The 27,992-nt window shown below is 37.7% G+C and overlaps 1 protein-coding gene across 1 annotated transcript in view; it reads right to left on the bottom strand.

The window, feature by feature from the left end:
• Positions 1 to 6,883: 6,883 nt before the first annotated feature.
• Positions 6,884 to 27,992, bottom strand: part of WDR64 (WD repeat domain 64) — a 62,504-nt gene continuing 41,395 nt past the window's right edge. Inside the window, 13 exon segments of the mRNA XM_086626109.1 lie at positions 6,884 to 7,031; positions 9,439 to 9,624; positions 10,403 to 10,512; positions 10,919 to 10,980; positions 12,729 to 12,831; positions 14,495 to 14,561; positions 16,754 to 16,848; positions 17,360 to 17,453; positions 18,982 to 19,074; positions 20,527 to 20,741; positions 21,271 to 21,317; positions 22,059 to 22,205; positions 24,356 to 24,482. Of these exon segments, the coding sequence (XP_086482235.1) occupies positions 6,884 to 7,031; positions 9,439 to 9,624; positions 10,403 to 10,512; positions 10,919 to 10,980; positions 12,729 to 12,831; positions 14,495 to 14,561; positions 16,754 to 16,848; positions 17,360 to 17,453; positions 18,982 to 19,074; positions 20,527 to 20,741; positions 21,271 to 21,317; positions 22,059 to 22,205; positions 24,356 to 24,482 (1,494 nt within the window).

Genomic DNA, 27,992 nt, shown 5'->3' with positions numbered 1-27,992 from the left:
TCTGTATCTCAGGGAAATCTAGGGAAGCGTGAACTGTACAAGGACTTGGATGAAAGCTTGTTTTAAGCCAGTAGCTACAGTAAAAGGACCTTTTAACTGAAAGGTTAAAAAGAAACTAAAAAAGCTGTTAGTCATGCTCTGCAGGAAAACTGTAGATTAGATTCTCGGGGATCTGATTGCAGCTCACAGACTTTCAGCTCAGAAAGAAGAGAGGAAAATAGATGTTTGCTTTTCATGTATAGGCTCTTCAGCGTGCACCAGCTCAGTGGACAGCAGAGTTTGTCTCTAAAAAGCCAGCAGGATTCCCTCATAGTGGGAAAAAATATTTTGCTGCATTATTTGGGTGAAATTGCCCTCTCCTTCTCTAAAGGGTAGGCAACTGATGGGAAGGTGCTTCCATACTGCACCCTGCCCTCTCGGTATTAGTGTGTAGCTCTGTGTGCATGTGTAGCTCTCAGTATTAGTGTGTAGTATTACTGGCAGGCCAAATGTTGGAGACAGATTTTTGCAGATTTTTTCTTACTCTCTCCCTTGTCTGCTCCTCTTATCCTCTGCGTTTCTGCAGGTGACGTAATGATAGGGGCAGGATAGACAGGACAGCCTGCCACATCTGCAAATGCATCTGTTTACATGCTCCTCATCTGGCCCCTATTGAGAAGTATTTTTATTCATGGAAGTGAAAACTATCCTTTTTTGTTCTGCTCTTTGCTGACTTTACTCACTCGTTCTACATCTGTCCACCACAGTTACATTCAAGACTCTGATCTTTCTATGTAAGATGTAATGCCTTCAAACCAGAAACCACTGTCACATCTTGCTGAATTCCAGCTTTCAAAAAAAGGCAGATTTAGTGAAGGTATATTAAAAGATATTTAAAGATATCTTAGCTCCCTTGAAGAGAATGGAGACTTGAAAACTAAAGAGAATAGAGTCACTCCTTAATGCACTCGCTATCTATAGTGCTATCAAATTAACTCAGCCTGGAGCATAGCTAGAGATAGAGCTTGGTAGCACTCAGTTTTTATCAGTCTGCTTATTTTAGACAAGCCCAGTACTGGTCTGAGCTGACATAGCCTCTAGTTTCTGTAACCATGTGGATAACAGAAAGATATTTCACATGACTTAATGAGATAGGTGTTCTATCAAACTTTATTAGAATTTTCTAACATTTTTGAGGTGAAAAGAAGGGAGGCTTTGGTGGGGAAAAGAAATAATTCAGATATTTTGCTGGGATCTAGTGATTCTCTGGCATCAGATAGAATGATCAAACAGTGTTTGTGCTTTCTGAGGAAATGAAGGGGGCTGAGTAATCTACTAGTTCCCTTGCCCCGTCGTTCTGGGAGAATCGTCCTTTTGGAAACACTCCATCAGTTACATCGAGCCATGCTAAATGCCCTGTTCATTTTTGTTTCTCATATAAGTACTCTTCTTCTTTGTGCTACATGGAATAAAATTAAAATAGGTTAATCAGTAACTAATTATTCCAGCAGCAGCTGAACAGTTTCTCATGTGTTCCCAGCTGTAAGTAATCTAAAATCTGTATTTTGCTTTTATGTAGGTACTGATATATTTCATATTACTGAGTCTTCCAGCAACAAATGAAGAATATGTATCTGTTCCTCCTTTCCATTTTATGTTTACTTTTGAAAGCCACTGGCACCAAAGAGGTTATATTTGGGCATAATAATTTCACAGAATATCAAGTGGGCAACATGAACCTGATTCTCTCTGTCCCACACGGTGGGTCAATGGAACCCGAAGACATCCCTGATCGAGAGGCTGGCTGTTGGGATGCAAAGTCATCCTCTTGTGTTTTCTCTCATGAGTGTCCTTCTGGAAGTATTCAAAATTATAAGACATGCAAAGTGTCTACCAACCAAGACAGGTATACTATAGAGGTGGCTCAGGCTCTTGCTGAAGAAATCAACAAAATTACTGATGGCTTCTTCCCACATATTGTTATAAATCACCTACAGAGGTTCAAGATGGATGCTAACAGGGAAAAGGAAGAAGCCTCCTTTGGAGTTCCCCAAGCAGAACAGGCCTGGGAGGAGTATATGGGATTTTTGACCACTGCAAAATCGCAGATGACCGGCGGCTTGATTCTGGATATCCATGGACAAGCACATCCTGAACAGTGGATAGAACTAGGTTACACACTTTCAAAAACCTCCCTTAACTCAGGCGTCTATTCTGCATCATATTCCTCAATTAGCCATCTGGCCAGTCAGGTAGTTAATGTGTCTTCTGAGACTTTGGTTGCAGGGAACAGAAGTTTGGGTAAATATATTGAAGAGCAAAATAACAGTTATGTTTGTGTGCCTTCTCCATCCAATCCTAGCCCAAATAACGGGAGCTATTATAGTGGTGGATACATAACAAAGAATTTTGGTTCTCGTAGTTCTGGCACCGTTGATGCCATCCAGCTTGAACTACCTCAGTGGGTGAGGGCAGCTGAAGAACGTCCTGGATTTTGTAAAGCACTGGCAAGGGCTGTAATGAAATTCTGGGAAGCTAACTACTGCAGCCAGTACAACCATGAATTTCTGCCATGCTGAAAGATCTGTCTTGTTAAGATATCTTTCCATTATACAGTAATGATCTGCAACAACAGAACAACTGATACACCTGGAACATTTAAGCCTGCAATATAATTGTGGATGCTGGTGGAAAGAAACTAACGTGCAGTGGAATACAGAGACATCGACAGAAAAAAGCCACAGCTAGTACCAACAAGTCTGTTAACACACAGCTTTGTACTAGATCCAGCATTGAAAAGACTACTTGAAGATGAGTGGGTATATTTGGAAGTATTACTTGCCTGGTACGCTTTTCTGTGCTTAATTTCTTTACAGTAGCATTCTCTGCTCTCCAGCACACAATAAACAACTGGTTTTCTTCTAATGAATTCCGTGCAGTGCAGTGCCTTAGTAGATTATCTGTTCAAAGAAATGAACCGTCTCTGCTTTTCTTGTGACACTTAAGAAATTGGGTAATATCATTGTGTAAAACTGAGACTGGGACCAGTTTCCATTTAGTGTTTGTAAAGCCCTAGGAGTTGGAGCTCTTCAAGTAAACAATAACGCTGAGCAATGAATGCAGTCTGAACTACTTCAGGATTTGTTGATTTAGTGAATTATGGAAAAAAAATTCTGAGACCATTGTAGCACTGTAATTTTGTCACAGTTTAAATAGCACAACAGTAAGTTAGTAAGTGAATGTAAGGCTGCTAAAGGTAACGCATATATATCATGCGTTTTTGACAGTTTTCCTCACAGCATGGTTTTCTTCTGAGAGCTGGACCATTGGTTGCATTCAGCATAGGATTAAACACTTGATTGTTACTGGAAATAGTGTTACGTTATATATTGGCTCTCCTGCATGGTGGAGAATATAGTGGCATGAATAGACATGAGTACAAATCAGCTCTTGGAAAACACGGATAATCAATAAGGAAAACCAAAAGGAGCAGGCAGCAAGACTAAAAATAATAAAATTCAAAAATGAAGAACCTGGGAAATCCTAGCAGTGCTAAAGGTTTGGTAAAAAGAAAAGAATGAGTAACTATTCAGTTCTGAGCAAACAGTCAGTTCTGAGGAAGTAAATAGTTAATAAACTGAAGAGAAGTGGGATGTCTGCAGCTTGCAACCACAGTAAAATACTTCAACTATAAATAGGGACAATACTGAAGAGAAAATCTTACATGATTATAAAACGTAACACGTAAGAGCATCAAAAGAAATGGGTAAGAAACTCTCTGAGCCTGAACTGTTCATTTTTTTTTTTTAGTCTTTGAAGACGAGGCAATTTTCAGGTAACTAGAAAAGAGCTGATTTAGCTGTCTTTCAAAGGCAAATAGGGAACTGCTGAGGTGTTATCTTCCATACGCTAACTGCTAAATCATGGAGTGGATGAAGTGGACACAAATAGTAAATGGCAGATTACACTTTATCTGGTGCCATTTGGTTTGTCAGATATGCTTGATTTTAGTTTTAATCACAAGGTTGGTTAATGTGGTGGATTGACCCTGGCAGACACTAAGCACTCACCCATTGCTTGTTTACTTCTCCCAGTAGTGGAAAGGGGGAGAGATCTGGAAGAGCAAAAGCAAGAAAAGTCATGGGTTGAGATAAAGACAGCTTAAGAGTTGAAGCAAAGCTGCTTGTGCAAGCAAAGCAAAATAAGGAATTCATCCACTACTTCCCATCAGCAGGCAGATGTTTAGCTGCTTCCTGGGAAGCAGATCCTCAGCACGAATAGTGGTTACTTGGGAAGACAAACACCAGGAACATCTTGCTTTCCTCATCCATTACATGAGCTCTTATTGCTGAACAGGACATTATATGGTATGGAGTATCTCTGGTCAGTTCAGGTCAGCCATGCAGCCGTGTTTTCTCCCAGCTTCTTGTGCACCTCCAGGCTACTCGCTGGGAGTGGGAAAAAACCACCTTGATGTCATGCAGGCATTGCTCAGCAATAGCCAAAACACTGATGTGTTAACAACACTCTTGAGTCACAAATCCCAAACACAGCACCATACAGGCTGCTAGGAAGAAAATTAGGTTCATCACAGCCAGACCCAGTACAGTTGATCATAATATTTTTAAATATACTCCCACAAGATATTTTGCTAAAAATTAAACAGTATTACCTGCAACTCCATCATAGCCCTATAAAAAATTGAAGACAGGTAAATCATTGCAAGTCATTGTATACTCAGCTCATCAGAAGACAGTCTTTCCAAGAAGGCTAGCAGATCAAACACCATTCATTCCTAGAAATATAGAAAACCCACTATTTTCCCTGAAATAGTAGGTAATAATGACACTAGTTACATGGATTATCCTAAATACTCACCAAGGTGACACACTTGGCACGGCTTTGTAATTTCAGCCAGACAAAAGATGATAGAATATGTATTCCATGACCTGTGTCATGTTGTGACACTGTCCTGGAATGTTGAAATGCCAGGAAGGATTCAGGGAGTCATGACAGATAATTAATTGAATATGAGCTCAGCATGCACTTTTCTGGCTTAGAGGATGAACATGCTCTTTGAAAGCATAAGCAAGGAACTAATAGACAGAAACACTGGGTCATATTAACTCCTCCTTGCGTATCTGATGCTCATAAGATTGTGAGTATAAGATGGAGTTCTGAGACGCACTCAAAAAAATAAAAGACAACCATCGTGATGGGAAGAGATAAAAAGGCTACAGAAATCTTCCTTGTAGTGAGACACTCACAAAGATTAAGTTACAGTTAACTTTGCTATCAAGAGTAATTAAGAGGCTGATAGAATCTGCGTGAAGGAAAACACTGTGTTTTGCTTCTGCCTTCAAAACAGCTCACAGAGTGTGAGGTGTAATTTCTCTGTATCATGCTCCCCCGAGTTTCTATTCCATAGGGGCTTTTTGAGAGAACAGAACCAGAGCCCCTGGGGAGCATCTGCATGGATACTGCAGCCAGACCTGCGCAGGACCTGTTGGAGCTGACAGGGCTTATTAGTTCAAACTGAGCGCCATATTAGTGTAACACGGTGCTTCCAGAACCGAGCCGGCTCCTGAAGCTGCAACGTGCTGCCCCTCAGCTGAAATGCCCAGACTGCTCCTTACTCTCAGCTCAGACAAGCTGACTGAATCATGGAAAGCAGGCACTGACTTCTTTCTTTATGATGAACAATCTTTGGAAACGATTTTTGATGGCTGATGAATCTTAATCTGGCAGAAAATAAGCAGCATAGTACCCAATGTATGAAAGTCTAAACTGGACAAATTCAGAGCAGAGAGGAAACGTGGTTTTGACATGGAGAATAACTGGCAGTGAATGTACATTAAGAAAATGGTAAGATGGTAGACGTAGACTAGATAAAAGGAAGACATTTTTTACAATGAGAGTGATGAAACACTGGAACAGGTTGCCCAGAGAGGTGGTAGATGCCCCATCCCTGGAAACATTCAAGGTCAGGTTGGATGGTGCTCTGAGCAACCTGATTTAGTTGAAGATGTCCTTGCTCATTGCAGGGGTGTTGGACTAGGTGACCTTTAAAGGTCTCTTCCAACTCAAACCATTCTATGTTTCCATGATTCTATGAACTGACTGGCAAGACAGGGCAATAATCAGTGGAGAATTGTGTTCAACTCACCTTGTAATCCCTTCACCCAAGGTATACAGAGAAAAGTACCTGGTCACATGGAGCAATACTGCCTTTTACTGACTACTGTTTGGACATTAGGTGGCCACATTAGGATGTCAGATTGTGGTTCATAGGAGGCTCACAGTACCACAAATTGTAGGAGAGTATGTTAAGAGTTCATACCCCTCCCTACCTGTTGGCCACTAACATTTGAGGAAGAATGATCAGAAAGGTGTTAATGGAAGCTTTTTTTAGCATGTGGCCATAGGATTTATATCTTTTTTTCTTTTCTACTACAACTGCAAGAGAAGTTGTTTTATCTGTTCCCATGATTTTCAAGGGCTAAGCCAGGTAAAGATGGAGGAGCTCCACCATTATTCAATTAGAGTTGTAGAAAGTATTTATAACGATGTCTAAAAACTAACTCAAAACTCTCCTGGTTTCTGGTGTCATGGGAACTCTGAAAGAACTATTGGCCTTCCTTCAGGTAAACTTAAAATATATAGGATGTCTGTTGGAGCACGTTAAAATTCTAAGCTTTTTTAATGCTGTTAAACCAAACAAGTGAATCAGTGTGTGCTACCTTCTAAATTGGAATTTGGAAGTGTGCAATAATTGGAATGAAAATCAGAGAGGTTTCTTTGATTCCTCCACTTATGCATTTTTCTTCTAGCTTGTTAATTGAATGAGAGGGATATGTAGGGTTACTTATGGCTAATTTCTAAATGAGAAATACAATTGCATTTCCTATATGCTGCAAAGAACAGAAACAAATTTGTCACATACATTAACTACCTTTGGAGAAGCCAGAGCTTTGAAAAACTTCAAGTCTTGAATTATGTCTACGTGTTTAGGCTTTTTAAAAACTGAATGTGATCTGGTCAGTGACTTCCACCTCTACACACAAAACAGAAAAAATCTGATGCTTCTATCAAAATGGAAATTTTGAATGCAACATTCTTAGCTGGCTCCAAAATAAAATTATTTTGAAGTATAAATTATTCCATATATCTTCAAAATATAATTCATATTAGGACCTTCATAGGCGTCATGAAGTGATTCACTAACAGTTTGTCAATCCGGAATCTGGCTTGTCATCTTTAGGAGGCTGAAAATGTTAACATAAAAGACACTAGTTACCACAACTGAGTGCTAACTTGCTGTCTGATGGTGGCTTTTCAGCATTTCTGTCAGTTCTAACTACAATTCCTGTATGCCACTTTCATAACAAAGAAAGAAGATTTTCTCTACTCACATATTTGGTTTCTGAAGTTAATCACAAGAAGACATTATCTAGAGTATCTGTTAGTGTAGATTAACACAGTTTCATTTATAATCAGAAAAAATAAGTCAGATCATGCTACAGAGAGAAATTGAGACTATTCCTCTATATGAGTCTATCTACCTGCTGACCTTTTTCAATAGATCACCTGAGCCACTTATTTAAAATGTAAGCACCTATGCTATTCAGCTGCATTTGTAGCTTTTCGGGTATACGCACATTTGGAGAATATCTGTATATTGGTCAATTTGGGCCTCAATCCTAAATCTAAGATCAAATCCTAAACTAGGAGTTGTGGGTCCTTTGCTTTGGCTGTGCCCCCTCCCAGCTTCTTGTGCACCGACACACTAGCAAAACATGAGAAGTTCAAAAAGTCCTTGATATCTTAGCAACAACTAAGAACATCAGCATGTTATCAACATTCTTCTCATACCAAATCCCATATTAAATCCAAAACACAGTGCTATTGCAGCTACTATGAAGAAAACTAACTCTATCCCAGCCTAAACCAGGACATAAGCAAATTGTGACAGCATCATGAAGATAACAGACTTGACCCGAGAGAAGCTCCTATAGCCTGTAAAGGGTAAAACCTAGCATTGATAAGTAACACAACCTTTTGGCTGACAGTTGGCTAGCTATCCATTATACTATTTGATACAATTAATCCAGAGGAATCAAGTTACTCTTGACATGACAGCACACAGAGTATATGGAATGATAAGACTGAAACTTTCTATTGCGCAGCGTGTGGCTGCTTTTTTTTTTTTTTAGTTCTCTGCACAGTTAAGCAGGCTTCTCATTTGCTTCCAGTCTGTTTAATTAATGTGTTTTAAATTTATGATAGCCATTCTCCTTTATGGAAATATTTGAAAGATCCTCAAAAAGTAGTCACAGTTTGACACAAGCATGTCATTTATGGAAAGTTTCTTTAAGGTTAGATGGCTTAATTTTACTATCTTTGATTCCAGAAGTTTCAAACTGGCTGCTGACTGTCCAAAAGGATTACAGGGGTTAGTTCTTCAAACACAGCCACACACTTCTCTATGCTGATGAGTTACTGCTCTGACTTCAGTGGAACTACTCACTTTAGTAAGAAAGAACTCTATGGAATAGTAAGTGTTAGCAGGATACCAATGTAGATGGGATAACAGTAAAGTACCTTAGAGATTTCCCGTTGCCCCAAAGTGCTTTGGTTAAAAGGCAGCCCAAGAATACACATGGTATGAAACCTTACCAGCCTGCATGACTTTAAGCCCTGAAGTAATTTTTCCCAGATTTGGATGCTTTGTTACTAAAGGCGATGTGCATGTTGCTTCTGAAGATTAATGCTTCAATATTTATGTTCGTTTGGTCAATCCACTAGTTAATGAACCAGAGAGCTCCACAACTAGAAATACAACTTAAGCTAGAAGGCCAAGGCTCTCTGGCTTGTCTTGTAACTAACCCACATCACTTGACAACTCTACTTAGAAGAACTATTGAACATCCAACATTTATGCCAGTGTCAGAACGTCATGATCAGAGGTATGTGAATGTATCCATAATATCCCAGCAAATTTAAGAAGACCATTTTTTTAAACTGAAATATTAAATTTGTTTTATTCTGACAGAAAGATTTGAGTTTGGGTTGAAACTATTTACAATCAGCTTTTTCAATAATTTTTTGAGGGATTTCAGAAGTTTATCAGCTTATGGAACTGAAAAGGAAACAGGCTGCTAACCTGAACAGTGTACACAACATGCAAACTCTAATTAGGCTAGAATCTGAGACAATTATCTAGTCATCACTATTATTGAATTCAAGTCCTGAGCATCACCTAATCCTGACTGCCACCTAGTCATAGCAATTAAGAGATTTATCCGTACTGTGTAAAAACATTTTTTAAAAGGATTTTTCTAAATAACTCATAGGAGATACTAATATTTTTTTCTGACCTTCAGGTGAAAGGTTCTTTTTAAGTATATTTTCAGAAGTATTCCCCCAATCATACATATATGTGAATGTATGAGATCTTACTTGTCCGTGCACAGCATTAAAGGATATTCAAACTTCTTCTTTTCCGTATGCTTGCTTTCTTCTTCCATTATCATAGGAAAGTTATTCACATCACAAGACGAAATCAACCAACTGATATCTGATAATTCAAACTTCCTAGGTTGTCTGAAGTAACCAAGATAGTGCTCATTCATGGCATGCCAGAGCCTACAGACATAGTAGAAGCAGTGCCAAAAGACAGAAAGGAAAAATGGATACTTGTAGAAGTGGAACAAAAGTGACAAAATATCTGTCTACATTATCAAGTTCTGCAGCACTGTACTAGAGTTCGGTATGCTAGGCATAAAAATAAAATAAGTGAGATTGAAGTTCAATGTTTATGATGTAAGTAATGAGAGTAAAAAATTCTCAGAAGGATGTTGTAAAAATCAGAAAACAAGCAATTAATCTTTGTAATTACAAAACTGAGGAGTAAAGGCACCAATACCCCAAACTGCTGGCACCAGAGCAGGATCCACACAAAATTTCTTTGTTAATTCCCCCTGAAAACCAAAAGAAACCTCTTAAAATGTACTTGTTAGCCAAGAAAGAATGACAGTTATCTATAAAGCATCTTCTGAGTGCAATGATTTAGTTGCATAAGCATTGGTTAGATGCAATGCTTAGGACCCATGTCAATTTAGCAAGTATTGAAAGCTAAAATAAGATTAGAATAGGAGGTCGTTTCTAAAATAATGGACCTATTACCTATCCATTCAAGGTCACCTTGCTGAAAGAAAACAGTCTGCAAAAGATCTGGTTTGTGAGAAAATTGTAAGGGATATATTTAAAAAAATAATTCAAGTGAACATTCAGAACAACAAATGCACCCAATGTTGTATTTTATTCAAGTTCTAGCCTATATTGAAGTCCAGCAAAAAGAGGAACTTTGAGGACAGTTCAACTGATTTGCCATAGCAGTAAGAAGTATTAGTCATTTTTGTACCTGACTGAACTATCAATGGATGCTGTCACTACCATATTTTTCTCCTCTTCATGAAAGAAGTCAACCACTTCGTTAAAGTGTGCCCTCCAGCAGAGATCCTCCTGTATTTGCTATGGGAAAAAAGCAACAAAACCACATTTCAGGCAGTTCTGTATGCCACCATGGTTGCTAGCTTAGTGAATTCGTCAGCATGGCTTTCCGAAAATTAAAAGCGGTGAAAAAACCATCCCTCTATGAAGCAGCCTGCAAATGGCATATGATAGAAACATCACTCAGGGGACATGGATAAATTCATTCTTAACATAGCCTCTTTGAACACAATGAAGTAATGCTAACAGCATTTTACTTATGTTTTTCTTGTTTTTCACAGCATCAAGTTATTATTTCAAGAAAAGACATGACCTTCATGTGCAGGAAATTTTTTTAGTTGCCGTAGAGCTCTGAATCCGTTTTTCTCTGTTTGTCTTCTCTTGGTATACTGTTCAAGTTAAGAAAATCTGTCAGATTTTTCCATATATTTTTACTATTTTGTGGATCTTCTAAGAATGAGTCAATGCTCCAGCACATAATATGTCCCTCTGTTTAAGAAAAGAAAAAGCAAAGCATCAATTAATTTCATTAGTGCTACACATTCACTAGTTGCTACCATATGGTCTTGGGAGGACACTGGGCAGAAAGAAGTAGAGATTACAGGTCATTAAAAGTTATTTTAAGGTGACTGACACTATCTCATTGTCAAGTACAGAGTAGAAAATAATGGATCATTCATTAATATGGAAAGAAATATGTGTACTCTTCGTGAGCAAGGTGTCATTAACTGGATAGGTTTGAAATGGGAAGAACATAAAGTTTTTTCTTTAAGTGACATGAGTGAAAAATAAGAATAATCGTGTCAACACAGTTATCTGTTACACAAACTAGGTGTGAGAGCTTCCTGGGGATTAAACTGTTTTTCAATCCTGGTAAAATGGACAAAGTTTGATTAATTGCATACAAAATGAAAGCCTAATGCTTTACAACCTTTTAGCACACTGATGTGAAGCTAGAATCAAAGAATTATTTTCCTTATGACCCACAACTGCTCAGTTTCCTGCCTCGGCTCCCTCTTTCCTGATGAATTTCCCTCTATCTCTCATTTCTGCTACTAGACAGAGGAGTCTTTCATGTAATTCCAACCTTTGTACTGGTCATTTCTGGTTTCTAGGGCTGTACATTTGCAGACAAGCAAGGAGGCTGACAGAGAAGTTGACCTTTTCCTAACAAGGAAAAATCTGTAATGGGAACAAGAAATTGGTAGTAGCACTGCAGATAAAAGAGAAGGGTGTGGAAAGCATGAAAAGGAAATACACCGTGACTCAAACCCAAAAGGACAAAGGGAGAGTATCAGATGAAGAGGTAATACGGCAGATACTTTTCCACAACTAATTAAAATCCTGTTCAGTGCATGCTGCCTTCTTGAACTCATTTACTGATTTGAATCAATGGGGAGTGGAAACTCCTCTTCATTTTCAGTATTAATGTCAAGCTACTGCTCAGTTTTGAAACAAATGGAAAAAAAAAAAACCTTGCTCCATCCAAGTTCTGACTGTGTAAGAGTAAGAAATTGGCAGGAAACAGTTCTAATAGATATTTTGGAAGAAAAGTGACACATTAAAGGACAAAAATCTCACATGACAGATGCAGAAGAGGAAGATTGCCAGGGTGATTCTAAAGGTTTGGAAGAGAATCAGACAGTGGATAAACTCTTGCACTTTCTGCCAAATGAGAGCTAGATTTGGTGTGAAATTAAAAGTCTAACAATCAGCTGCTAGCACAGGCTACAAGTGCTTTTCTTCATTATATAGCAGTGTACTGCTGAAGCCATTACTGTGCACTCCATATCACTGCCTGAATCACGGCTTTTGGTACAGCCAAAGCTGCAGTTTTTTATTTAGTTTTATTACCTTGAATGTGAATTTTTTGCTTGTTTTTAGCAGTAATCTTTCCCTTTGGTATTAATACAGTAATTCAGATGAAAAGTATATGCAGGGCTTGTGAATAAAGAAAATTGTAATGTCCTTCACAAAAACAATTCTACTGATAATGCTATTAATGTAATCATAGAATCATAGAATCATAGAATGGTTTGGGTTGGAAGGGATGCTAAGCTTTAATCTACCATCCTTTCATACCAGAAACTACCTTTTTCAATTATTTCATTATAGCTTTGATGGAGAAAGTCAAGCAGCATTTGGACCTTCATTTCCATATTTCTGGGACATTTACAACATGATATTTTGTGGTCCTACAAACTGTCCTGAACGAAATGACTAACATGTTTACTCACCCTTACTGCCTGCCAAAAGCATTTTAGTGGAGATGTCTGTACATAGTGCTGTCAGAACTGAAGGATATTTTGAAAATGGCAAAAGATCTTCCACTAGGTTTCCCTAAAATAAAGAAATAAACAAAGACATATTTCTCTTTATAATACCTATATGAAAAAAAAATCAGTGCATCAGAAGTTGAGTGCCATTGATTTGATATATTTAGTGTTACTTAGCTCGTATCTATTGAGAAAGCAGCTAAAAAGGTATTGTCCTAATCTACTGAATGACCAGCTATGCTGGGATGTATTCTTCTTCTGGTTACCATCTCTACATCAAAAGAACAAGCTATTTCACTCTTCAGGCAATTCATAGTCTATCTGTACCTACTCCTACTTTACCACTTATCTCTTATTTGCTTTGGAATGTCATCAGTATGCATCTCATTTGCTACTGAAATACCGTTTCTTGCTGCAAATGGACCCATAATGTCTCCTTCACCAATTTGTTGTATTTTTCAAGCAAGCATTAGTAGACTTTCTCCCTTACTGTCTCTTCAGGTTTGAAAGGAGGTGAGGGAGAAGGTCTTGCTCATAAGGAGAATCTTGACTGTGTCATCCATGTAACGATGATGATAATCATGTTAGTGATGACATCACCGCCATCTGAACTTGAAGATTCCTACAGGAATCTAAGCACATTAATATATCAAGAAAACCCAACAAAGCCATCTACTGTACTTTGGGACATTTAACATCATATTCTATTTTTTGCATAAAACATCTGCAAAGATACCTCACCATCTGTCTGAAAAATTCTCACTATGACTTGCCTTTGCTGGAATTCTTGTTAAAGCCTTACATGGTTGATGTACTGTGATCGCTGTTTGCCACAATCTTATAGCAGCCTTCCAACACCTAAAGGGATCCTACAAGAAAGATGGGGAGTGGCTTTTTACAAAGGCATGTAGTGATAGGACAAGGGGTAATGCCTTTAAACTGAAAGAGGGTACATTTCGATTAGATCTAAGGAAGAAATTCTTCCCTCTGAGGGTGGTGGGGCACTGGAACAGGTTGCCCAGAGAAGCTGTGGATGCCCAGTCTTTGGAAGTGTTCAAGGCCAGATTGGATGAGGCTTTAAGCAACCTGGTGTAATGGAAGGTGTCCCTGCCCCTGGCAGGGTGTTGGAACTAGAGGATCTTTAAGATCCATTCCAACCCAAACCATTGTATGATTCTTTCTGCATTTACTTTTTATCTGGTGTTTAGACTAACGTATTTTCTGGAACAGTCTCTCATAGGTCCGAGGTGATATGACAACTAAGCCATTGGCATTCTGTTGCATGACTGTCTTTACAGGCTGATTATAGCTGTAGACGCTATGTATTGGGATACTGTTCTGTCCTGATTTGTAACCCTACTAGTGCTAGCTGGATTTTGCAATGTTCCAGATATATTTCTCCTCTTCTGAGAGTAGGACACTCTGCCTTGCCTATCCTCCTTTCTTAGAAAGTAGATGATGTGGGTGAAAAATCAACTTCTAGACTTTGATATAAGTTTACAGTCAGTTTTTGTTACAGTTATTTCAAATCATGTTTTTTCATTTTCCACTTGCCATTATTTTCTGCTACAGTTATTAAAACAGAACTAATTTATGTCTGTGGAAGAAACTTTTAGCCAAAAAATGCAATAAAACATCTGCTGCTGCATTTGCTAGTTAAAAAGCATGTTTCCAATGATTACCTTCTCAATGGTCCAGTCCCATCCCAAAGACTTTCAGATAGCTACCTGAATACTCCATAGGCAAATACAGCCATTTTTGTGAGCAGAAGCCTGAGTGAGTGTTGTACTACAGCTTTGGATAAATGTACATTAATCTACAAGTATTGGATATTCTTATACTTAATTGTGTCTTCTGCTTTGGAACACAAATGATCATACCTTTTCTCAAGAATTTTTAGTAATGCTTTTGAATGTACAGAAATTACATAACACTAGAAAAAAGTAAATTTGAAAATAAACTCCATCATCAAGATGACATTACTCTGAAAAGATTACAGATATGGATAAAGACAACTGAAAAGAAATTAGAACAATCTTCATCATCTTATCTAAACCAGCCAGGACTAATGCTCCATGATGCAGGGGAACCTTGCTTAGAGTGTAGCAACAGATTTCACAGAAAATGCAAGCACTAGTGAGAGTGGAGGAGGAATGCAAGACAGTTGTCATCAGGACAACTGAGAGTCAGTTCTGCAGCCTCTGCATGAGGCTTCTAGAGATTACTAATAATTCAGCAATGAAATGAAGTTTAATTACTAAATGATACTTAATATTGGAATCACAGATTTCTATACTTCTCAAATTCAAAACTTTTGCTAAATGCAAGGTGGTGGTTACAGAGAACCTTTTTTTTGGGTTCCTGCTGTGACTTCCCCAGAGCTAGAGATGCTGGGGAGTCCCATGAAGGTCCTCAGTGAAATAGACATTCAGTGGATGCAGGACCTGACGTGAGTGTCCATTTCACTGAGCAGCTACAAGGCCTAGGAATATTCTAGTTTCAGGGCATGTTTTCTTTGCCAAATAAATTCAACTTAAGTCCACATTTCAGATGATCAAATTTCTTCTTATTGGGAAAGTCTGCTTCCCAGCAGAGGATGTCTAAAGGATTCAGAAGAATGTAGAGGATTTTTTTCTTGCAAATTCATCAACTCTGCTTGCACAGCTTTAACTCTTAAGCACTTAGCTCTCTATTGTTTCTGTTGTTTTAAGGATATATACTATAGGGAAGATTTTTTCTTCTAAAATTCCATCTGCTTGTGAAGATTTTCTCTGTGAGGCCATTCACTCATATTTGACTCAATTTGGCTCTTGCTATACCATTTCAATAATTCATTGCTGACATATTTATGTGGAAGAAAAGTGTCTATAGTTGACATTCCCCAATTCTGCAAAGTTTTTAGCCTCATGCCTATTTAGAAAAATCAGCCATTAAGCTCTTGCATATTCTTTATCCTGGCCTGGCTTTTGGGAAATAACTGCAAATCAGGGGTGAGCAAAAGACGTTTAGGTATGTCATCCACATGCCAATGATATCTCAAGTATTCTAAACAGTTTGCCAGACAAACTGACAAACTCAGTTTCTATGCTAATCTAGACAGAACTTATGGATCAACAACAAAGAGAATGAAAAACATCTTTCCATACCTGTTGTTATTTGAGTATTAATTTCATCATTTCTTACATTTTCCTAAAAGCAAGGAATAAACCATAACAGAATTAGAAAATGGAACTTGGGTGTATCTACAGAACAGTTCACTCGTTGAAATCATTGTAAGAACTTATGGGTTTTTTTTTTAAGGATGCAAATATTCCCTCAATTTCCATTCAATCTGAGACAGCACTGAGTGAGAACAAGAAACATTTCATCTGAAGAGAATCAAAATCACAGATGAACAAATCAAAAAAGAAATTAATTGGCATTTAGGACCATGTTAAATGCAAATTTGACTGAATGGAATTTATTTCTTAGGACAGGCAATGTTGATCACTTACAGTCATGTGAACGTAACCTAGATCTCTTTCTTAGGGAGTTTAATTCAGAACATGCATATAGTCTTGTTACTGCCTTGAGCCAAGATCAACAAAGTACGTAAACAGAAGTACACATTTACTCACAGCTGCATCTTCAGTATGAGAATTGTCACAGTCCTTCATTTGTGCCTCACTACATAAGCTTCTGAAGATCCCCAGGGCTGACAGTAATCAGTATACTGGCCTCAAAAATTGCCAAGACAAATAAGGCAGGAAAAACTATGCAGCCACAGGTGTTTGAGGTATCTTAGAAGAGGAAAAGCCACTTCAGTCTCATCCTACCTATTGATCTGTAAAGCTTGATGTGTTGGGCTTTTGAGGATCTATATAATTGCTGCAAATGGTGGTCTATTTTGTTATTCTAATGATTACATAAACCAGATATTGTATTCTTTAGTTTGCAGATGACAGGCCTGTGTCTGCTCAAGAACCTGTGAAAATGCCATGCTCTACCGAAACAATATGCTGGAAAGAATCTGAGAGGTAGCAGGATTTTCCTCTTTTTGCCTACTTGCTATTTTTTGCTCTGCAGGTATTGACATGTTCTTCTGGCATAAAAGGACAAAAAGCATGACAAAAATCATAATACTATCCTTAGCAAAAATACCCAGATTAAGACACTGACATCTTGATGGTAAATTAAAAAAAACTTCTCACACTGTCATTTGAAAGCAATATATCCAAGCAAGTGTGGCTGCAGTGTAGATGTGGTTCCGCTTTTATTCAAGTACTTTATGATCTATCTATTTGACCTCCCTTTTGAGTTCTTCTATACCCCCTTTTGAAAGTCAGAATTGCTAGTGATAAGTATCTGGCAAACACTGATAGTCAGCTATTCCACGTATCACACAGCAAGCTGCCTGACAGAATGTATTCTTAATTCCCCACCTCATTCAGCTCAAGTGAACAAAGTTCATTTCTCTGTAATTCTTGATATTTAGTTTTGTGCATGACTTTATGGAGGGATTTTAGTAATTTACAGGATTTTAAAACCAAAATGAAAATGATAACAGAAATTTGTTTTGAATGCTGCCAAATCCATGAAGCCACTATACCTACCTTGTGTAGGTTCAAAGAACTGCTCTTGTTCTCTGGAATAGCACTGATATCGCTCCTAGGAGTAGCAGTAGTAGAGGACGGGGAACTAGTTTTCCTGTGGGAAAGAAATTACTGGAGATCACTGACATTCTTGAAGATACTGTTTGCTATCTGGAAATCATCATCCAGTGTAATCAAGCATAATAAAATAGTGGCTGAATTGATTAGACTGATTAGACTAAGGGTTTGTTCCCTTTCATTTTACGCAGCAGTTTGCTCTGCAAATAGTTTTCAATTAATTATAGAATTTCAATCTGTTAAGATAATGATCAGAAGTGGGATTCTGTGGAAGAAACACAGGAAAAATTATGGAGGCGATATTCAATGTTTGTGTTTCCGAGTCAAGAAAAGCTCTGACTGTGCTAGTGAGAGTTTCTGGCCACATAACTTACACCAATGTCACAGCTGCTCTGTTTTTGACAAGAGTATCTGAATAACTGGGATAGTGTAAAACACATACAGAAAATATGCAGTTGGGGTAGCCCACTGAAATTCGGACAGGTGGCCATGACTTTGTGATTTTTTAGTGTTCAATTTTACAAACTTACTACCGCTCTTGAACATTGTGTGTGTACATATGATCACAGTCAAATTCATGCAGGTACCTTCCCAGTACGTACAAAACATTCTAAGCCTATATGATTCAAAGACACCATAGGATTCTCCTTCTTAACCATAATCAGAACTTTTCTTGATTTATAAAAAATTCTATTTGTGAATTGCAATCACCACATTTTAATTTAGCTAGGATTTATTAAATTAATAATTAAGGTATAATGTCACAAAGCAAATTTATGTTCAATTAAGTGGCACTGGCTCGTTTAGAGGTGTAGTAAATGCAAAAGCTACTTGAAGGTTTTAAAGCAACATAAGACCACAAACCATCCCCATGACTCAGGAGAGCAAAAAAGCTGCCTAACTGCTTAAGACCTTAAAGCCATATAAGTGTTTAAACCATACTAAGTCCTTTTGGCTACCATTGCTTTTGCATATCCATTGGAAGACATGCAGTTCTGAAGTTATGTATATGTGCAATGCCTTTCTCTCAAAATGAGCATGTTTGACTAAAATTTTGTTCTTCATTCAACACTACCAACCTACACTAGCTTCGAGTTTGTTTTAAGATGAAACTTGAGGCTGCACACTTCAATGACCTTGCCTCTCTCTTTGCTGAGAGTATCTAATACTGTGAGGACCGTTTCAGGTTTAAAATACAGAAAAAGCATGCTGCCAGACAGAGTTATCTCACAGAGATAAGAATCAAAGGTACAGTACACAGGAAAACTCAGACCTGACAAAATCGTACTTCTGTTGAATTCGTCAACAGAATTGAGACATATGAGGTCATGTAGAGAACTAAAGGATAGCCTGGTGGAGTGGTAAAAACAGATCATATAATATGGATTGATAAGCATTACACGAGTTTAAGGATGAGAAAGTTAATTAACTGTTAGATCTTGAATTGATTAAATGCAAAGAAAATCTCAAATCATCTATCTTAGACAAACATTACATCAGTTTGCTACAACGAAATTCCAAATGAGTATGCCTGTCTTGAGGGAAGATAAAATGCACACAGTTACCTGGAAAAGAAAGCGCTATGTACAAGGAATAACATGTCATTGCATCCAGATGCTTGAAGAACTGAAGCTTGGCTGTCTTCGTTAGTTTTACACCTGAAAATAAAGATGTTTGTACAGAATATGTCTGATAGGTCCCGTATTGTTCCCAGAAAAAATTGCAGACTTTATTTGTAATCTAAAAAAAATAAAATTTCATTTCCCAGAATGCATGTCACCTAAAAGTTTTAGACAGAGTTCAGTTAATCAGTTATGATGGATTAATGTCAGTGAAGAGTACGTACAGAATGTGCCTGTGCCAGGAAAACCAGGAACCTGATGGTATGATGAACATTTCATTCAGCCAAGTATTTTCTTGAGAATTAGTATTAGTAAATAGCCAAGTTAATGTTAGAAGAGTACCTTGTTCCTGGCATTCAAACCAGTCCCTGGGTAAAATACTCTACTTACAAAGCATTGACTTTCCTGTCTTCCATGCATCCACATGAATTGGCTCCCTCATATATGGGGAGGCAAAAGCAAAGGAAGAGACAGAGTCAGAACTGCAGTCAAGTTTTGGTTATTTCCCATGGTACAGAAAAATTCAGCTCACTTTCTCACAAACATGCCAATTGTACACGTGAAGGATGCTGTTTAACTATTGGGTAGGATAGTTAAATATTGACTTTGTATGGTCTTAAAAGGCATGTATTCCATCACCAACACAGAAATATTGTTGTGCTGCTCCACTCAGTCTAAACAGTCATGTTGTCATTGTTCACTTTCTGATGTAGCAGCTTAATTCACATGAGAATACTTGAAACCATCCTATGCTCACTTTTTGTCACTTTCTGTGAACAATATTTACTTCAAAACCTCTGAAATCACTTCAGATTTCTCCTTGTTGAATGTGACTTCTAGTCTTCTAGGTATAGACAATGATATGGATACTGATAATGTAGAACATCTGCCATTTTATCTGAAGCAGCATTATATCCAGATGTCCTCCCAGACACGAAACTTCCAAAATAAGGATGTTTCTGCAGCTCAGTAGCAGCGTCTAGTCAGTGACAGAGTGACTTACATAGTGAGAGTTTCCTTCAGTGGCAGTGCTGAGTTATGTTAAAACACCACTCTTAATTACATCATCTCTTCCCCAAATTACCTTCTCTCTTGATCACTTCTCCTACTTGCAATGTCGGGACTAGCTAGCAAAGGAATTTGAGGCAGGGAGGAGGAGGGAAGGGAGGGCACACATAAATTGCTACTTTAGCTCCTGCTTGTCCATCACCCTTTGCAGGCATTTCATTTCTAGAAGACTTTATACAAGAACCTCAACTTACTCTTTTGTACAGGAATGTGAAGCGTATGTTCAGAGCAGCTACTTAATCATGGCAACAACCAAGCAATGGATTATTAGGAAAATATAGCCCTTAGAAACAATCACTTTCTTACGTGATTTATTTTAGACCTTCAGTGTACTGAAAAGTTTGGAATACTTATTTGGTTCTTATCCTCTTGCTAAAACATAAAATCCTTGAGGGCACAGTAAATGTTTTACTTTCTAACCTTCTGTAAACAATGTGGAACTTTGAAGCGTTTCTCACCTCTATATCGTTCCTCAGAGAACTAGTGTTAGACAGCAGCTGAATATCTGGAAAAAAATCATGTGTTTGTAAGGTCTCAGGTGTCAGTGACAGAGACACAACTGGATTCCTTCGTGGAAACAACACTGCTTCAGGAAGCACCAATGTGACATATAGATATGTTTGAACTGAATTACCCTACTAAAATAACTGGCGATGAAAGAGAAATGAAAAGATTTCTCTAGTCATAAGAAAATTATCAGCAAGTGTGTGTGTCAAAAGCTTGTTTTCTGTGCCAAGCTACAAAAACTATTACAGGTAGTACCTACACTGCAAACTGAAGCACCAGCCGGAGATATTCCAGCTCACTTTAAATTACTTGCTGTTGTATTAGAAGCTGTCCATCTGTGGAGTTCAGAGCTTTTGATTTTGCTCAATTTAAGTACCCCCTTAAATTAAGTTGCCTCTTCAGATGTAGCTGCTTATTTTATTAACATTGCTAGTCTCCAGTTCATATCTACCATAGCAGGAAAAATGGTGGTTGTTCCAGTTGTGTGAGAAGAACAAGCTGCAGATCAGCCATGGCCTCATTCCTCCCCATTCCTCTCCATTGTGCCTAGAGGCCACCGGGAGTTACCTTGATAATTTTTCTGACTATAACAAATTCACCTCAGTATCTAGTTTCTGCTTTAACTTTGATATTTCTGTCCATTTTGGGAAGCGTTACTGAAATCAGCTCCTTAGGTTTTCTACTGTTTTCATGGATCTCTTGAACTCCAGAATGAAGCAATGATTAAGATTTTAGTAAATCTTATGATTTTAAGTACATCAAACAAGAAATACCTTGGGGGAAGGACTAAAAATTGAGAGCTATAGTAGATTTCTGCAAAGGATTAACTGGTTTTGGAGTGCTACTCAAGTTTATCTTGCTAACTACTATATTTAGACTGTCTTTAAAAGCTAGTAACAACCTGTATTTCTCATTATCACTGAAATATTTGTACAACAAAAGTAGTTTAGCAACTATTTGAAACAATATTAATGTGTTCGACTCAAAAAGACTTGGAGGAGATTCAACTCCTCACCAACCTGCTTGTCAAGTGATACATTTACATTGCATTGCTTGCGTAATTGTGCTTGCATGAATTATTGATTGGATGCACAGTTTGACATCATAGCAGTTAAAATCTTCCTTTGTAGCTACTAAAGAGCCAATGGACTTTCATTACTATTGCTATACTTGCAAGAATCCGTTGCAGGAACAGGTGAAGTGTACCAAAATACAGCCAAAGGAAATAAAATTACAATGAAGTCCAGTACCTCTGAAGCTTTGTTTAATCTGCCTGGTGCTTGCAGTGCAATTATGTTAGTGCAGGTCAGAGAAGTAGTTTTCTGACAAAAGTAATGCTGCTGAACCCAAATAGTTTAATTGCTTATCTAATTGCCCAGTAACTTATTCATAATAAAAAAAAAGCTGAGACTTTTTCAGTTTAAATGGTGACAGCTTACACTTACCTTCAGTATTGACAGAGCAGATAGTGAGAACTTGGCGAAAATCCCTGTTGTAAATCAGAACATTCGTGCTTTTCTCGTGTGTCTGTGATGTCTGTCTGGTATCTTGTATCATATGAGTTAGGAGATAAGAATCAATGACAGCTGAACCTGCACAGGGGAAGAGGAGTGAGAATATATACATTCTATGTATAGTCTCAGTTACTTTCCCTGAATATAAAAATATTTTATGTAAACCATAGGGTTTATTTAAGTTCTTCTAAAGAGGATAAGGAATCTTGTCTGTTTTTTTGAGAATATCTATTCTCTAAAGCAGAAAACATTCACACAGGCTCCCCACAAAGCACCAGTTAAACAATATCTAAGTATTTCTCTGCCTCAACCACCTGCTCCCTCTTGATGGGATTGATACCCTGACTCCAAATCATTAGAAGTCATAAACCCCCTAGTTCCAGAGTGGGTTGGCATGGAATGGAATATCACTGAAATAAATTCTGGTGTCCGCTTTCTTAGAGATAAAGCAATTCTATCTGCAGGCAATGACTATGTCTTTCTGGTACCTTCCTTTATATAACACTGGAGGTCTGAATGGTGTTTCCCAGACACCTTCCAGCACTCTCGGATCAGAAGGTTGCAAAGACAGAGAGGCAGATGGGGAAGACAAGACAAAAGAAAGGATGAGGTTTTTACAATGCAGGTTCACAAGCCAGACTACACATGCAGCATTTCGGTTCCAGTATTATTATGGTTCTGCCAGCAGAGGAGCAGCAGTCAGCAGTGAGTTCGCAGCAAAGGACAAAATTGCCTAATACTTGGCATAAGTCCAAGCATAGAGGCCAGCAGCTTGGAAAAAGGCACTAAAGGAAAGCTGTGGCAATATTCAAATGAAGCATGAAGGTGAGCCGTGATTTATAGATGTTAGTGAACTAATAACAGAAAATCTCCTCTGTAAGGTCAGGTACATAACAATGAGAATTAATTCACACACATAGAGCCTCAGTCTCTTGCCCTTTTCAGGGACAAGGAGACATTAACTTAGATTTTTAATGGAATCATTAGTAGAGTCCAGGACCAGATTTTTACAGATATTTCGGCACTGCTCCAATCGATGTTTATAGGGGCAAAGTTACCTCATTTTGTCAAGGATTCATCCATGTAAAATCTCTACATTACTAAGCCTTGAAAATCTCACTAACTTAAATTTGAACTGAAGATTGTGTCCCTATCCTACAGTGATTAAAAATCTTTAAAAACTAGACTGGTTAATATCCTGGGGATTTTTAAAATAAGACCTGGAAGCTGAAGTTTCTTAAGCTTTGCAGTACTTACCAAATGCCTAAATACACATAACACTTTGTGGACTCCAGTCCAATATATATATTTAGGCTTCTAAAGGAGGCTTATTAGCATAAAGATTCAGCAGAAAATACCAGGTCACTGAAAACAAAATGTTTCACATTCATCTCAGATTTGACAAGCTTTGCAAGGTTTGAGCCTTGTTCCTAACCCAACGACAGAAAAAGCTTTCTCTAAAGACAATGACCTTATTCGCCTGGTATGTCTCAGGCTTCAACAGCCTCAGAACAGGTTCAAAGCTGTTTTTTTTCAGTGACCATGTCTCTAGGGCAGACAAACTCTGCTGGTTTCCGGAGTCTCTGCCTTAGATACAGAAGACTAACATCCTTAGTAACACTGGTGAAGCTCTGGTCCCTTGGAGGTTCCAGGTTCCATGCTACAGAGGCAGGAAACAGAGCCCAGAGACCTTGAGATGACTTCTCACATTATTTCATTCCTGATCAATCAGACAATGTGTCTGTTGACACCACAGATTGTGGAGCTTTCTGTAGCTACTGAGTTAAATAAGGAGTTTGAATATACTGGTGAAGGCTCCACAGAGACTATACTTTGCTGCTTTGATCTCCCAATGAGAGAAAGGCGCTAGAGGAATAGTTAGGGGAAGATCAGCAGCTTAGTAGCTTTCAAGAAATTACAAGGTGACAGAACAATGTCTGTAGTTTAAGAAAGGCTTAAGATTTTTCTAAGAAAGGCTCACTTTACCTTCAGAGAAGCCTTTCTCATTTCCTCTGGTTCCTGCTGTTAATTGCCATGCTGCATATTTTCATGCATATTTTTATACTGAAATTACCACCATATATAATGGGCAAATACCCTTACCTCTCAGTATTCTGTACACCTCATATACCTTATTCCTGTATTCAACTTCAATTTTGTGTAATCGTAAAGGAAATAGCATTCTAGGAGAAGGAAGATACTCTCACACATCAACTGCAGTAACATACTAGTGATAAGTGTGCTGTGATTGTTGTGAAATACCATGGCAAAGGCCTCCATATCTCCAGGACTCCCTTGATTATCATAGAAGACCTGCAGGAGTGAAAAGGTCTGTACATCCCACACTTTAAAAACCTAGAGGGAGAGAAAGGCTAGAAAATCTAGTACTGTATCATAATTGGATTTTCAACTACTTTTTGTTTCTGTGACAGTAGTATTATAGCCTCTAAGGAAAATCACATTCTTAAGCGTGGTACATCCCAAAATAAGCAAGATAAATATCAAAGGTAGCTTTAAACTCATTATACTAAGGATAAAAGGCACAGAAATGTTGAGTTGTGTAATCTTGACCTGACAAGTCCACAGCGGAACCAGGTCTCCTGAGAATTGGTGTTACTCCTTAATGACAAGATGACTCCATTGTGTCATACTTTTCAGTCATGCACAGATATATGCCAATAGTTTAAAAGCTTGTCTTAGAGCTGGAATATCAATCAGTGTGCGACAGTACAAAGATAAATTTCAGATGGTTCCAGTTAAAGGAATTCCTGAAATCTTTGACTGACAGCAGATATTGGAGCAAATCGGGATCAAGACATACTGAAGAAGGATCGTTTTTATGCATATGTAGTTCTTGTGCTCTCCGTAAGTAAAACACTACTGATCACAGTCAGGGTACTATCCTGTAAGGAGCACTAGATATATTAGATATATTTCTTCTCACTTTCAGTTTCAACAGAAAACATAGCACTTGCTTTAAACTCATCAATTCCTCATCAATAATTATATGTTAGAAGCACTTATTCATCCTACTTGATCAAAAGCTGTGTTGAACTTACTTCTATCCCATGCAAACTGCTCTTAATCCTGCAAGAAATCATGATTTAATTTCTCAGATCCCATGGCTTTTAGTGTGATGTGTTTCTCTGCAAAATAATCTTACTATGCTCTCAAAAGTTATTCTTTCATCATGTCTGCTTTCAATTATTATTCAGCTGCCAAAACTGTGGTGAGTTTTATATAGGCATTTGTGCAAGTTATTAGTATTCATTCAGTTGTGGTATTAAAAAACGGGGCTGGATTTTTAATTGAGATTTTAACACAAAGACACGTCAGTGCAATGCACTCACCAATACTGGGAGTGTTGTGGGCGTTGACAAAAGTCATTGAATCTTTGAATGAAATGCTCCATAAAATGTAAGTCCATAAAACACATCAACACAAACCCATGAAATATTCAACTGAATTTGATAACTGAGCTGCGTCTCAGACAGAACTATCACATGAATAATTCTGTGAAAAATTCCTGTGCTACATTCCCTGGAGGTCGTCTTCTCTCAGCTATTCCTTATTTTAACTTTGTCACTCAGTTGAGATCTCAGTGGCTTTTCTTGGGTGATTTTGATGCAGTTAGTCAAATTCTAAGTTCATAGTCTTGGCCAGGAAGTGTGAACCCTGACTGGGGCTGGGCTGCTCTTTCTCTAAAAGAGCAATAATTTTGGGAGATGTGATGAGTAAAAAAAAAAATATCCTATGGAAATCTGCTGACATTTCTTTGATTCATCTCAGGATCTCCTGTATGGTGACAAACATTATGGTAAAGGTAGGCCCAAGTCCAAAGACAGCTTGGGTGCGGATTATTGCATTATACTTCTGAAAACCTACTTGATTCAAGCACAGGTAAAAGCAGGTGTGTTGGTATCTTAGCTTACCTATTGTGGAGAGACAGTCCAGTAAGCCTCTTGAAACCTGCCTGAGCATCTGTCCATAACAGATGAGCACTGTAACAGAAAAAGAAGCAAGTGGGTCAGCAATACTGGAAGTTCATTTTGAACTTATTTTTCTTTCTGACTGATATATTAGATAGTGCAATGGCTGGCAGCTTAGAAAAACTTAAAAGAGATTACACAGAACAAAGAATGTAGAGCTCTGTTCAGTACTTTCATGTAATTTCACAAAAGTTTTAATGATATAAGCTACTTGCTAAGGCTATTAACAAGTTATGCCCCAGGAAATGACTTACAGCCAGTCTTATGTCCGAAGTGCTAGAAACTGAAATTCAGCACAGTGAGGGTGCTACTGACCTAGAAATGTTGTTCACCGGTAGAAGAAAGATAGATTAAATTATTATTAAAGACATTTCATTTGTAAAATAATTGCTTTTAAGCCATCTCGCCTAACACTAAGCTAGAAATCTCACAGGAAGAACTCTGAGGAAAAAACAAGAACATGATATCTGCCAACCTTATAAAGAAAACAGCTACAATCAAATTCACTGCTGAAAACTCAGAAAAATCAGTTCCATAATGTTACTCATCTTCTAATACAAAGATCTTTGAAAACCTGAAACAGCCCTGAGAAATACTTTCTCTGCAAATTTGATAATTTTACTTCTGCAGAGTACCACTTGTATCTGTCCATTTGATCACATAAAAGCTTTTTTTTTAAAAAAAATTTATTTTACAGAACTACTTCAGGAAAAATTTTGATTTTGCACCTACAAACAGAGAAAGCAAGTGGTTTCCCAAAAAAAAACCCCAGCAAATCATAGTCTGAAGCACAACCCACAAGATTTTACTATTTCAGCTTTCTTCATCATAACCTATTCCCGTTTTCATTTTGAAATCTATTTATTATTCTGTAGAACAGAGCATGTGCCCATTATAATTCATAGACAGTATGTTGTGTCCTTAAAAATGCTTTCAATAATGAGGAAGACTTCACTCGTGCATATGTTCATGCTCTGAAAAGTTCATTGCAATTGCCAGGAATGATTTCTTCCAAAGACACACATTATACAATTAAGAATGAATGTTTGTTACTCTGGATGCTATAAAATGTTGAAGTGTCTCTTTTTTCACTTAAAAGAGGATCTCAGCATAGAAGAAACACCATTGCAAAAAAAAAAAAAAACAAAACCCTGCCAAATAGAAGACTGTTCACTGTCTGCAAAATAAAAATAAGGGAGACAGTAAAGGATGAAAGTTGTTCAGGTAGATACATAGATTTTGAGATTATTGGAATTCCCATCAGTAATCTGATTTTAAAGGAAGTTACAGAGGATCCACCAAAATTCTGAAAAGAAAGGAAAGAAAAGAAACAGATACATCAATTGTTTAAACAGATCAGCTTTGACACCAGAGAGAAGTTCATACATAAGTGTTTCAGAATTTTAAGAAGAAAGAAAATTTCTCCTGAATATTTTGTTTATTTTCAGCAAAACTCAAAAGGAAAAGGAAAAGGTTCTAAAGAACTTCTTACTGAGATGAAATTTTCTCTGAGACAGTACATCAGAAGAACCATGTCCATCGTATTCCTCTGATAGACTTCTGCTTACATTTCAGGAGTTTACTCAAACATGAAATTTCTTCAGCATACAAAAAGAGTGTTAGGGAGAAATTGGTAGTGAGAAGGCTTGAAAAAGGAAATCTGGTTGAATAGAAAAAATGATGCAACTGTTCATCCAGCTCACAGTAGACTAGCAAAAATAGAACAAAGAATTGGTGATGAAAGTTGAGAAAGTTAGGGCAATGTTGCAGGTAGATCTCCAAGCTCAATTCTGGCACAGTCATAATTAGGGCATGTAAAAACAGCTGTAAGAACTGAAGATTAATCAGGAGTAGATATCTATGGAGATACTTTAGC

The sequence above is a fragment of the Tauraco erythrolophus genome, chromosome 2 (genome assembly GCF_009769465.1).
Source record: "Tauraco erythrolophus isolate bTauEry1 chromosome 2, bTauEry1.pri, whole genome shotgun sequence".
In the NCBI taxonomy this organism is placed as follows: Eukaryota; Metazoa; Chordata; class Aves; order Musophagiformes; family Musophagidae; genus Tauraco; species Tauraco erythrolophus.
This window is presented reverse-complemented; position numbering and strand designations above follow the sequence as displayed.